The sequence below is a fragment of the Dermacentor albipictus genome, chromosome 2 (genome assembly GCF_038994185.2).
Source record: "Dermacentor albipictus isolate Rhodes 1998 colony chromosome 2, USDA_Dalb.pri_finalv2, whole genome shotgun sequence".
NCBI classification, from domain to species: domain Eukaryota; kingdom Metazoa; phylum Arthropoda; class Arachnida; order Ixodida; family Ixodidae; genus Dermacentor; species Dermacentor albipictus.
In genome coordinates, this window is record NC_091822.1 from 39472516 (window position 1) to 39485796 (window position 13281).

The following is a 13281-nucleotide window of genomic DNA, read 5'->3' on the forward strand; positions in this document are numbered from 1 at the left end:
GGAGAGGAGGGGGTCTTCTGTGTTTGCCGCAAGATGGCTCTGCGTGTGCGGAAAGCGCAGAAGAAATGCAGCGGAAACGCACTTCGCTACTCGTGTAATTGCGACTTCTGTAAGTTACATGTTCATACTTACCAATATACACCGCAGTATAACTTTCCACGGCTCGTTTCGAAGGCAACACCGCATTCACTAGAGGCGCGTTTGTACCGCTTGGAAGCATCGAACTCGTGGCTGAGTCAGCTGTTAAAGGTTCGGTTCTCCATGGAATACCTAAGTAGGGTACCACGAAAGCGTTTATATAAGGACCTGGTAGACACAATGTTGCCGGTGCCATTGTATCGCTCGATGTTCTGCATTGGACCTGAAAAGGACGTACTAAAAAGAGTAAAACGAATGCCAGTACGCCCATCGGTAAAGTCCTTCTTTTTCCAGCTCCACACCAACACTTTACCTGTGAAACCGTGGCTAGATGAAAAAGGTCTTTCCGTTCCTTGGAGCGTCAACTGTTTATTATGCCGGAAACCCGAAACAATAGAACACATTTTTCTAGACTGCTGGGATGATGTGTTCTATTGGGACATATTACAGCGAACACTAAAGAAGGACTTGCCGATTACACCATATGGGATTCGTTTCTTGCCTACTCTAAATGAAGACAAAGTACCCTATGACATGTTCATGCTGGTGTCCTTACATAGCTTATGGAGAACTAGAATGGCCGTGAGACATGCCGAAGTAAATGCCCGGCCTGTTAGAGAATACTTCATTGAAAGCATTTGTCATATTAAGGAAATGTATAATTTGCAAAAAGAAAAACCAACATGGCTCAGTGTGATGACTGAGCTAGCGAATTTTAAGCGATTTTAGCCCTGTGACTGCCAACCAATGGCAGAGATGTTGTCGTGACCGTTGTCTATTGTTAAAATGTCTTGTTTTGTAGCCTTGTTGCCATGTCGGTAATAAACACAAAAAAAAAGAACTCGTGGCTGAGTGGTAGCGTCTCCGTCTCACACTCCGGAGACCCTTGTTCGATTCCCACCCAGCACATCTTGGAAGTTGCTTTTTATTTATGAAGTGCCTGCCGTGATTTATCGCTCACGGTCAACGCCGCGGACGCAGACACCGACACCGACGACACCGGCTTTTCTGCGACACGAGCTCCTTAACACTATCGCGTTAAAAGAGCGGTAGCACAGAGAGCCGAGAGGGATGCTTCGAAGCATTGTCCAGCATTTACAGTACGGGCGAGCCACCAAATGAACCGCTGGGCGTCTCCAGCCGCCAGCAGGCGCCAGCGCAGCGGCGGCGTCACCCGGACGCGTTTCCACTTTCCCCTCCCCCTGCCTGCCTAGAGAAGAGCGAACGTGGGTAATCTTGGGCGGCGATCGGGACTTCGGGGCTCGGGCAGGCGCCGCCGTGGCCACCGTACCCTGGGCTCTCCTGCTTCGGCTGGTTTCCCAAACGTATGCTTTCAAAAGTTCATTCTTTATCCCTCCGTATGGAGGGTGAGGCCACTCAGTTCATCGTATGCGACTGCGTGCTGCGCTGACCTGCAGACCTTCGTCGACAGAGTTTCGCACAAAGCCGGCCGTGTGTGTACACACGGGGGGGGGGGGGGCAGTATTGCAAATAGGGTTAAAGGGGAAGCGAGCACAACACCGCGCCAACGTCAATACCCATAACAACTTCGAGAAGCACTTCTTTTGTTTTCGAATAAAGGTCCGAGTGGCCGACGGCGACAGAAGCGAAAACAATGAAGTGACGGGAGGGTAGATAACAGGAGGCCGGGGCGAATGCGCCGCCAAGGTAAAAAAAAAAAAAAAACCGCAAGGCGTAACGCGTGGGGAGGGGGGGGGAGTGAAGAGGGGGGGGGGGTATGCCGCAGCCGCAGTGAAGCACCACAGATACCAACGGCATAGAGCAGCGGCTACGCGAATAATGGAGACCAACTTCGAAGCACTTGTGTAAATAAGGAGAAAACTGCAGTAGGCACGTTGCTTATACTTGTGCCACGCTTGTAATCAGCCAAGCTGTTTTAAAAATACTGCTTTATTGTTAAATTCGAGGCTCTGGCTTACTAATGTTTCAACGTGCGCTGGTTGGTTCCTCCGCATATTTTGACAAAATACAGTACGTAGACGGAAAGGCGCTTTATTTTCGGCAACAGACCTAATTCCGTTATCATTACATTCCAGGCAAAATGCGCCTAATTCCGTTTGCTTTACATTCCTCCAAGCGTTTTCGCCATTCCATTCCTATTCCATTCTGCGGACGCCAAAATGTGGAATGGTTCTGAAGTTTTTCTAATTCCGGAGTGGCAACTCCGTAACACTGGTTCAAATACTGGTTGAATGAAATGTTTAAGCTATACATGACCATTGGCTTACCGAAATGCGTGAGGAAGGTGAAGGCTGCACCTATAATATGAACTGCTTACGCAGATTTCGAGCTGTACAAGATGTTATAAACAGATGGAAACGAACTGGAAGAGGATTCGGCATTAAATTTCTCTCGAAAAATTACAACCGAAGCATTTAAATTCAATAAAGAGGTAGATTTCAAGATAATAAAGACCATGAGCAAAAACGAGATGGAAAGAAAAAGACCCAGTGCAGATGAGCGTGTAGCGGCGCGGCGATGGAGCTGCGCACCACCCCCGCAGCCATAAACAACTCCGCGGGGCGTCCCGCGGGCCTCCCGTAAGCGGACCTTCGCGAGTGTTGGACGCCAGGCACACGGACACATGATCCGACTCACTGTGCCGAACATAGTGCGCGAGCTCCCTTTTCTTATTACTTTGTTTACCGCCGGGCATGAACGCAAATATCATGGACTGGGTCCGCTCGTGCGCACCTTGTCAGCGCGCGAAAGTTCAGCGGTACCCTGTCCCCCCCACAAAGCCTATCTTGCAACCCGACGAACGTTTCTCCGTTGTGCACGTCGACATTGTCGGCCCGCTACCCCCATGCCAAGGCTATCGCTATCTTCTGACATGTGTCGACCGCTTTACACGCTGGGCCGAAGCGACACCTATCCCCGACATGTCTGCAGCTACTGTCGCCGCAGCTTTTGTTTCCATTTGGGTATCCCGATTTGGCTGTCCAACGAAAGTTGTCACTGATCGAGGCCGGCAATTCGAATCGTCCCTTTCCACGGAGCTACTTCAACTTCTCGGAACAGCACGCTTGCGAACTGCCTCCTACCACCCTCAAACAAATGGCCTCGTCGAGAGATTTCATCGCCATCTCAAGGCAGCACTCACAGCGCACGGCTGCCCAAACAAGTGGGTTGACAGACTTCCGCTCACGCTCCTCGGAATTCGATCTGCCTTCAAGGAGGACCTCTCCTGCGCTACTGCGGAGCTTGTTTACGGCACCTCGTTTCGCCTGCCAGCCGACTTCTTCGAAGAAAACACCCTCACCTCCTCTCTAACAGCAAGCGAGTACGTCGACCAGCTTCGCGATGTGTTCCGAAACCTCCGTCCGCAGCCTACGCGTTTTAACAAACCCCGTGCAGTGTACATCACTTCAGACTTGCAGACAGCCACACATGTTTTTGTGCGTTACGGCCCCATGCGCGGCTCGCTGCAGCCCCACTACCTCGGGCCATTCCGCGTTTTAGAACGTTTTCCTTCTAACTTCGTCGTCGACGTAAATGGGACACGAGATACAATCGCGCTTGAGCGACTCAAGCCAGCATTCAGCGAGGCACCCGCGCTTAATTATCTCGCCTTCCCGGAACATGCGGACTCCGCCTTGCAAGTGCGCGGTTCGTCACCTCTTCGTCGCGTTCACTGGGCTGCCACTTGTGCATTGTGAGCATCGTACGTCGCTTCAGCTTCCTCTCTTAAGGGGGGAGCAATCTGAAGCGGCGCGGCGATGGAGCTGCGCACCACCCCCGCAGCCATAAACAACTCCGCGGGGCGTCCCGCGGGCCTCCCGTAAGCGGACCTTCGCGAGTGTTGGACACCAGGCACACGGACACATGATCCGGCTCACTGTGCCGAACGTAGTGCGTGAGCTCCATTTTCTTATTACTTTGTTTACTGCTTTCCTTTCGCACTAGGTCCGCGCACCGCACTTCTCTATGCTCCTTTTCCCTCTTTTCTCCTCTCGCTCTCTAAACCCCTCGCAACTTCCGGCGCGCTGCGCGCGCCCGCTCAATTCTCTCTTTTGACAGACTAAACTAGACCTTGTTACCGAAAAGACGTGTGTCCGTCTCGTTTACCACGGCTCTACAAGCGCGACTGGGAATAAGGCCCGAGAGCACAGCCGCGGAGTTAGACGAAATACCTGCGGGGTTGGACAAACAAGGGCGAGAAAGTCAGGCAGCTGTATTGAACGCAGTAGAAAAAAAACTTACACAATTGGCTAGTGCCGGAGAGTCGGTGACAATGTAAAATTAAAAGAATTTATCAAAAAAAGGCAAAAAGTAGAATCGCACACAAATACAGCTCACCATTACATCAGCAGCAATGTACAGGTTATCAATGCGGGCAACTAAACAAAACTGCAAACTTGGGAGAGCATACGCGCGTTTATGGCATATTCGCAGAACACCAGTATAGTATCAGAATTGGTAGAAATCTGGATGATAAGTTATTTGTGCTCACTCAGTTCATTAAAATATTCAGAGAAGAAATGACGCCGTTGTACGTAGCATTTTTGGACGTTACTGGAGCATACCACAACACTAAGCGCTTTATTTTGTGGGTTATTCTGCAAGGAGAATGCATGGGCAACGACTGCAGAGAGCCTTTACATCACAGGGTTATATTTACATTGTACGCTTGGGAAGGACGCTAGAAGGAATCAAGAACCGGTTTCACCTCTTGTATAAACAGGCGGGTACTGTAGAGCAGCAGCTCCAAGGTATGTTTAATGCAGACAACATTGTGTTTCTCACTGACATGGAAAGGAAGGTCAATTTTCAGGATTGAAATTTACCAATAAAATTCAGGTCTTATTTTATTCAAATGAAAACAGTTAATAGAAAGTGTCAATACAGTGCCAGGAAACACCACAAGTGAGAGAATACAACTAACGAGAGCAATAGATATCAGGAAACTCAGGAAAAAAGACAATAGCCCCAAAGGGGAAGGGAACTGCCGCCATAATCATGTTCCCACTGCCCTATGGCGATACAATGGGCGCGGCGTGCTCCGTGGTATGTGGAAAAGTGCTACGGCTCTCGGACTTACTTTTGTAAGTGGGGTTGTTTGCTTGAAGCACGCTGTATAATCCGTTCTCGTTGGCAACCGAAGGACATTGGGACGCCTCACATTGGGCGCTCACTAGAAGACGACAAATAAAGTCGAACATGGGGATATGTGCTGGGCATGATTTGAAGAGAGGGAAGCTCTGAGTAAAATTGATTTCATGGAAACACTGAGGAATATGAAGGAAAGTAAATGGGTTATGAGAGTTCTGCACTATTTGTGCGGGAAAGAGATTGACTCACATTTCAGGAAAAGAACTTGGACGATAGTAACTAGCGAACGATGGTAACTAGGACGACAGTAGCGATAGAACTCGAACGGTATAGTAAGCAAGCTGCCAGCAAGGAACGTTGAAGGCAATGTGCGAGAGCCTGAGACAATCTCCTGGACGGGGCAGGTCGGCGATGAGTGATCACCTAAGAGGTCAAAACAAAAGCATTAGGGAAACGTACTGTGAGAACCAAAACGAAGCTCTTTATTCCTCAAAGTGAAAGAGGTTGCCTTTACCGTGCTGCGGTAAAGCTAGGCAAACGATGTAACATGTTTGTTGGAATATGAAAATACTTACACGATTTTCGGTTTAGGCTCCGCTGCCCTCCTGGAAAACCTTGGGCTCATGGCCAGCAGTGGGAAAGTGAACATGCACACAAAAGAGATTAGTAAATGACGGATGGAGGTTTGTTGGTATAAACGTAGGGAGACCGCACACATCGGAGGTTTATCAAAGTTAAATTACCGATATAATGGCTCAGAAACTTTCATACTGGGCATTTATTGTCCTTTAAGAATTATGTAGGTAGGACATTGGGCTAAGTAAAAACAAGTTGATGGCGCAACATATCAACCCGTTAAAAAGGGGGCTCCAATGGCTTCTATTCGACCACGTCCACGTCATATATCAACGCATTTATTTTCTTTTGCGCATACATAGGTGACACATACTAGATCTTTTCTTATTTATCCCGGAGACAGTGCAACGCCGGGGACCGGTCCGCCGTGGAGATGAAGCAGGCGTTAAGCACTCCTCATACTTAGTAACTCAGGGTACCAGTTTCAATGCATGCTCACTGACCTGGAGAGGCAAAGCAGAAGTGTGGGTCTAAAAATTCATTTGCGGAAAACTAAAGTAATGTTCAACAGTCTCGGAAAAGAACAGCAGTTTACGTTAGGTAGTGAGGCACCAGAAGTGGGAAGGGAATACATCTACTTAGGACAGGTAGTGACAGCGGATCCGGATCATGAGACTGAAATAATCAGAAGAATAAGAATGGGCTGGGGTGCGCTTGGAAGGCATTCTCAGATCATGAACAGCAGGTTGCAATTCTCCCTCAAGAGCAAAGTGTAAACAGCTGTGTCTTACCAGTACTCACGTACGGGGCAGAAACCTGGAGGCTTACGAACAGGATTCTAATTAAATTAAGGACGATGCAACGAGCTATGGAAATAGTGGTGGGTCTAACATTAAGGGATAATAAAAGAGCAGATATGCTGAGGGAACAAACGCGATTTAATGACATCTTAGTTGAAATCAAGAAAAAGAAATGGGCATGGGCTGGACATGTAATGAGGAGGGAAGATGACCGATTGTCATTAAGGGTTACCTACTGGATTCCAAGGGAACGGAAGTGTAGCATGGGGCGGCAGAAAGTTAGGTGGGTGGATGAGATTAAGAAGTTTGCAGGGACAACATGGCCACAATCAGTACATGAACGGGGTAGTTGCTGAAGTATGGGAGAGGCCTTTGCCCTGCAGTGGGCGTAACCAGGCTGCTGCTGCTGATGATGATGATACGTGGGCCGATCCCGAAGATTGTGCAATGCCAGGCCGACCCGCGGAGGAGGTGCTGTTCATCTTTAAGGGGCCCACATACACAGCTTTACTGCTCATCCTCCTTCACAGAGTGGAAGGGCACTGAGTTTTTTAAGAAAATGGTAATTCATAAAAGATAATGAAGCATTTTTTAAACATAATTATGGGGTGCCCGGGATGTTTGACTGGTTAGTTAACTTCTACTGCCGTTAATTTCTCATTTTGCGTTCATGCGCCCAATTGCGTATTTTTTCGTATAATCGCTCTGTGTCCCTTTTGTGTGCATAAATTATGTCGTTATAGTATTTTTTTAATCTTGTATATGTCATAGTTTTTATCGTTTTTCTGAGTGTTTTACAAGTAGGGCTTCCGATGTGGTGACCCTAACCACTTCAACCTCGCGCTGTACGATGGGTCTTTGAATTGGGAAGATATTTTGTGAAGTTCTATATAGCGTATAACAATATGGCGCACATGCATAGGTACCTAAAAATCAAACACTCGGTAATTATCAAGCCGTCGTAATGGGCTATTACAGCTAAATGGCGACAACAGCTACCTAGCCCACGAAAATGTTTCACCAACACACCAAGATGACTGCTGAGAGCATTTGGAAGGTTCAGCAAAAAGGTTGGTAAACAAACCAATGCAATAACGCAGGTCAAATTACGTGACCGTGCTATATTGCGGCAGACGTACTAAAGTTCCGCCCTGTAGCTATTCCTCCATTGCCAAGAAAAAAAGTCGTTGACTATAAGATTCGAAACTTTTCTTCGCTCCAAGCACCTGCGTTCTGGACCAAGATGTATAAGGTGCGATAAAATACATGCGGTAAGGCGCCTATGAGGTTTGGTTTTATACACCGCTGTAATGTGGCACCTTTCGGGTCGCACTTCGTGGCTTTTTGTAAGTGTTCTGCTAATACGCTTTCGTAGAAATGTACTTGCGCACTTAAAACGGAATGTTCAAATATTCAAACATCTTTTTTTTATATAAGGAATCGAATATTAGTGTAATGGAGTCAGTCTTAGAATCAAATGATCGCTGTTCCTTAATAGGATACTTTTTTTTCAAATATCTCAGACTTACAAATGTGCGCGATCTATCTCAAAACTGGAGTCAACATGCAATTCATGAAGTGTAGGAGGCTGCGCAGCTCGTGTATCTGGAATTCCTGAGCTGTACTCACTAAAGTAATTGGTGCAGAGTATGGGAATAAGTTACTAATATCCTCCGAATGCTTTCGATAATGCTTTAGAACGTGCAGTGTCACTACAGGAACTTGCTATCGTTTACCTATGCTAGAATATGAATTTCTGGCACTACGATTCGCATTTGATTCTCTCGAAATTTTTCCCTACTCTCCAACCAATGCATACTTCTATTGTGATAGCAATTATATGGACATTCCAGGCGGATTTCTGCCGTCTGCGTCGCTGTTGCCGTGAGGTTCCGCATAAAGCCCACGGGCGAAAAAATTATCGCCGTATGTTGTATGCGCGAGTGAAAGCGTGCGAGGTTTAACCACCGATCATGGCTCAATCTCGCGCACGATACGGCAGAAAGTGGAGTGGAAGCCTGACGCGTTCCTTCGCACAAGACGTCAGGGGGAAGTGAGGGGGGTGCGTTCTACTCCGGGTGGCCCGCTGTATTTTGAAAGCTATCTGCCACTGGTACAGAGTCCGCGCTGCGTTGTTTTCAAGGCGTTGCTTTCAAGGCGTTGACGCGCGCGACTTAACGAAGGTCAATTCGCACGCTGCTTGCCGCATTTCTTCACTGCAGCGTTTTGACAGCGAGTTTCCGTGGCCATCAAGTGAGATATGTTAAGGCTGGATTGAGCCCGGGTGACACCATACGTCTTAATTAAGGAATACTCGCGGACAACCTTCCATTGCCATGAAGGGAAAGCAACGGAGGCAAAACGCGCCAAGTTCGAGCGTTTCTTAAAAGAGTCCCGCGCTTTATACCACGTTAGTATAGGCTAGGGAAGGCAAAGAAACCTTATTAGCAGCAGTTATACAAGACAGAACACAACGCTCGGTCTCAACGTTTATTTAATTTGTGACTTTTCCGCGTCTGGGGAAACGCGAAATCATCGCACGTGAAAGCTGCGCCAATTCAGCGTCTGTTCCGAACAACCAAGACACTGTCAAACGCTGCCAGTTTGTTTACCGCGGTAAAACGTGCGCGGCAGCCAGGCGCCCGTATACCTTAATACCCACACAAAGTTGGTCGAAGGTATAGATAGTATGCCTACCTTTGCAAGCTTATGAGGCCGATAGATCCACTATCCTTGATTCGTATGTTTGTCTACTAATTTGCTATCGCAATCGATGCTTCACCTCTCGGGTGAAACTGTGACTTTTGTTTTCTTTTTCCCTTCATTTCGTACTTCTGACATGGCAAAGTGCTCGTCATTTTGCGAGATGTTCGGATCTAAGCTCGTCCTTATTTAGTAGGGGGTTCTTGCTATAGTAAACTGACCGTGGACTTGGTTGATAGTTGGTCGTGTCAATTCAAGCATTTCATTCAGCCAACGACTTTTCCTCAAAACGTGCAGAAAGCTTCTTAGGCCAGCAGTTTTACGGCGCAAGTATAGGGCCATGAATTACAAAAACTTCGCTGTATAAGAAAGTTGGTTAGGGAAACTGTAACAGTGTGAACCGGAAGAAACAGATCGAGAAGTAGGCGATGCGAAGATTTGCTAGTAGGTAGTGGTTCGGCAGATGCTTCGATGATGGGTGAAGTGAAATTGAATATGATGGGAGGAGTAGAGCTTGGGCTTTAGCCTGCTGATTGCCCAAAAGGTTGCCGTAAGCAGGGCCGCGCAAGCCGGGGGCGAGCGTTTTGTATAACTCATATTTCAGGCTTTGTATGTTTGTTTTCTCTTTCTTTATCAATGAGATAAAAGTTTAAACGTGAACGGATGCCTCCGTTTATTGTCACAAGAAAACTCCGATATCCCGACTCACTGTAATGAGGTTGAACTTTGTTTGTTTTGCTACAAATCAAAATTTGTTTGTTCGAGGCATCCCTAATCACAATTCATATATGCGAAGTACCGCAATGAGGAGGAAAGTTTACCTGGTTAGTATTGTATAGTACAGAATATAGAGAACCAGCGCTTCGATGAAGGAGACGAAAAACAGCCAAACGCACGTTGCACAATGTGTGGGTCCTTCTTTGGTGCGCCGTTTGTTTACGCGTCGGTCCCCCAGAATTTGAGCCAATTACAAACCTCTGTGCCCCTTAGATTCTGCAAAACGCACGTCATTCTGCGCTCGCTCCCGCAGGAGAGTCACTGGCCTCTCGTGCGCCACAACGCGACGTACGCGAACGGCGAAACCTTGGTGGGCCTGTCGTTCGAGATGGGGGCACTGATCTACGTCCTCACACAAGACGCCAAAAGCCTGAACGACAGCGCCTACGCCAGTTGCACGGAGGCCGGCATGACGAGCCAAGATGCGGTAAGCTGGCTGTGTCTCCTGCTGGCGCACGTGGCCTACGCCGTCTGCATCGTTCGAACGCTAGGCTAAAGAAACCGTGTCAAGCAGGTTTCCTTTAGCATCGAGTCGATAATCCGTTGACATGGCGAATTTCGCCACCTGTCGATGTCGATGCGGTGTTGTTAAGCTAGCCTGAAAACACCAGGTGTACGAACATTACCCGAAAACACCAATAGGAACATACATAACGTTGACAGAAGCCGATTTTTCTCCAGCAGCAGAAATATACCTAAGTGTACTCCGTCCCTTACATTCTAAGTACTTATTTATGTCACATGCCGTCCGCATAATAATTTGAAGGAGAGTCTTTGGAACTCGCACTGAATTCTCCAATTATCTAGTAGTCATTTGGATCATATTCAAGAGATACTTCCAGGTTTATCGCCAGGCCGTGTTACTGCGAGACGCTGACCTGTAGAAAACGCTATACTTTCTCGCAAATAAGGCTTTCAAGGTGTGGTTAGTTTTATCTTTATTAATCTCCCAGAAAGTCGATATACTTCGGGCATACGTTTTCCCATTTCCTTCAAATTATTTTTGAAAACAATGCTTACCTCTTCTACTCAGTACATATATTTCGCTAGTCATAAGGTTAAGTTGGTTTCCTAAGAACTTAGGAATCTGCTCAAAAACTGTCCACGGGAAAATACGAGAGAAGCACCTGGAGCCAAGCTCACCGCTTTGTGCGCATCGCCGCACAGTCGAAAGAGAGGACGCCGTCGTCATTCGGTTCAGTGTACCTTTAGCACACCCTTCAGCTGAAGGGTGTGCTAAAAAGAAATAGCCTTCTATACGGCGAAAGTGCAGCCATATGGCGCGTCGGAAAGTAAGTGTTATCGCACGCGACACAACAGGAGCACGAATGCGCCCAATAAGCCGGTGAATGAAATTCGCCATGACGGGCTACGGTGGAGCACAATTCGAGGCCGAGAATTACGCGCTTCCGACGTTTCAGGGCCTCATGCTCTCTAATGGCCATAACAAATCATAGGTGGTCTATAAAATGAAAGAATTAATGATGATAGTATTAAAATAAAATTCGCATGCCAGAAGACACGGAGGAGGGAGATTAGAAGCAAAATGTGGAAGAAACCACTGAAAATGCTCGCGAATGTAAGCGGTAGCTTTGTTGTGTTACTTGCTGCATACCCCCATGCCATTTGGCAGACACGAAACCTCATGGGAACATAAGCAGATACAGGAAGTGACCATCTCACAACAGTGTCAATAGTGACAACAGTGCCAACAACAGTGTCATTTTATACTGTGACATAGTAGATGATGGTGCAGTGGGCAATTCATACTTCCCAGCAACCGCCACTATTCCTAGCATCCTGGCTGCAATTTCGTTGAAATGGCTATTCTACAAGCGGCGACGCTTGACGCCGTGGTGTATGTTCTAAAGGGGGTGTTTTCGGTGAACCATGTTAAAAGATACATACCCCGTGTGCTAACTTGGCACATCCATTGCGGTGGATTCCGAGAATGGGCACATACCAATATAACATACGCAGTGACAAACTTGTCTGTTCGGGCCCATTCATTGTGTGACAAGTCCCTAAGTTGTATATTCAGTTGCGTACGCAAGTTGTCTACTATCCCAGACAGCAGATAGCAGCAAGCTATCGATTCGGTCACATACCCTGTGGTCTACGTTGTATACTGCGCAAGACAGTAGCGAGCTCCTTCTTTGCATAAGCAGCCAGAAACACAAAAACCGCAAACTCAGGGGAGGCGCCTAAGAAAGCCATCGCTTTCAAATTTTCCAGTCGAGGCGTTATGTCGGCTTGCACCTAAATGTGTAACCGGAGGCCAGTGTTAGAGGTCTTCGTTCCGCGTTGGACCTAAATGAGACGTATGATTTAAACCTGCACGAAGGAACACAAGGACTCGTGTAACATGTTTCCAACAGAACTTACGAAACATTATAAGGGTTGTGTGGAAACACAAGCAGTGTTACGCAACTTCATGTATACCCTTCATGTACACCCGGCGTTCTGCATAGCTGTGACCAGTCTTGATGCATTAGCATTATTCGCCGAGTTCTCCAGCCCTGTAATACTTCTTGCGACCTGTGTAAGCGTTTCACATTCTGTGCAAACTTTCTCTAAAATTTTGCTTCTCTGTCTACAATTGTACTAGCAAGCACGTTTATTATATATGCTCAAAACAACGTTGGAGGCCCTTTAAACAAGCACCAGTCATTCTCGCGAACAAGTTACACTTTTGTTCACGTAGTATTTTCACTGGGGCACATAAAAACGTGTTTCCGAAAAATCGCTGTTGAATTTGCCACTTATAGAAGTAGGTCAATAACGTGAAAACATGTTCGCCTATTTGTTGCAATTGCTGCATCGCACACCGTCGAGGGGTCGATGGATATCCAGTTGGCTGTAAGCCTGACGCGTCCATCTTTTTCGATGTCTTGCTCCGCATTCTGAAAGTGATCTTTCCTTGAAGCCCATGCCTAACTCGACCTATATAATGCCTGGTGCCAACGTGCACAGGGCGGTCATTATCCCGCCTTCGTCGTGATCACGACAGGCGCCACGATTGTCGATGCAATATGCGAACTCTCGTAGACTAGGCTCAGGATATGTCAGCTAAATGGGCGCAGCATTCAAACTTCTTTCTGGCCGAGTTGGTGGATACAAGATTTGAAAATTGTAACAGCGCTAGCACATTCATCCACAATGTAACAACGACGAAACACAAGCGCTTGTCTCGTCCTTGTTACTTTGTGGATGC

The 13281-nt window shown here is 47.3% G+C and overlaps 1 protein-coding gene across 1 annotated transcript in view; it reads left to right on the forward strand.

Annotated features, from left to right (window-relative positions):
• Positions 1–13281, forward strand: part of LOC135918258 (uncharacterized) — a 260320-nt gene that overhangs the window by 224115 nt on the left and 22924 nt on the right. The window contains exon 13 of the mRNA XM_070533556.1: positions 10321–10494. Coding sequence (XP_070389657.1) covers positions 10321–10494 — 174 coding nt within the window. The remainder of the gene's footprint in view (positions 1–10320; positions 10495–13281) is intronic.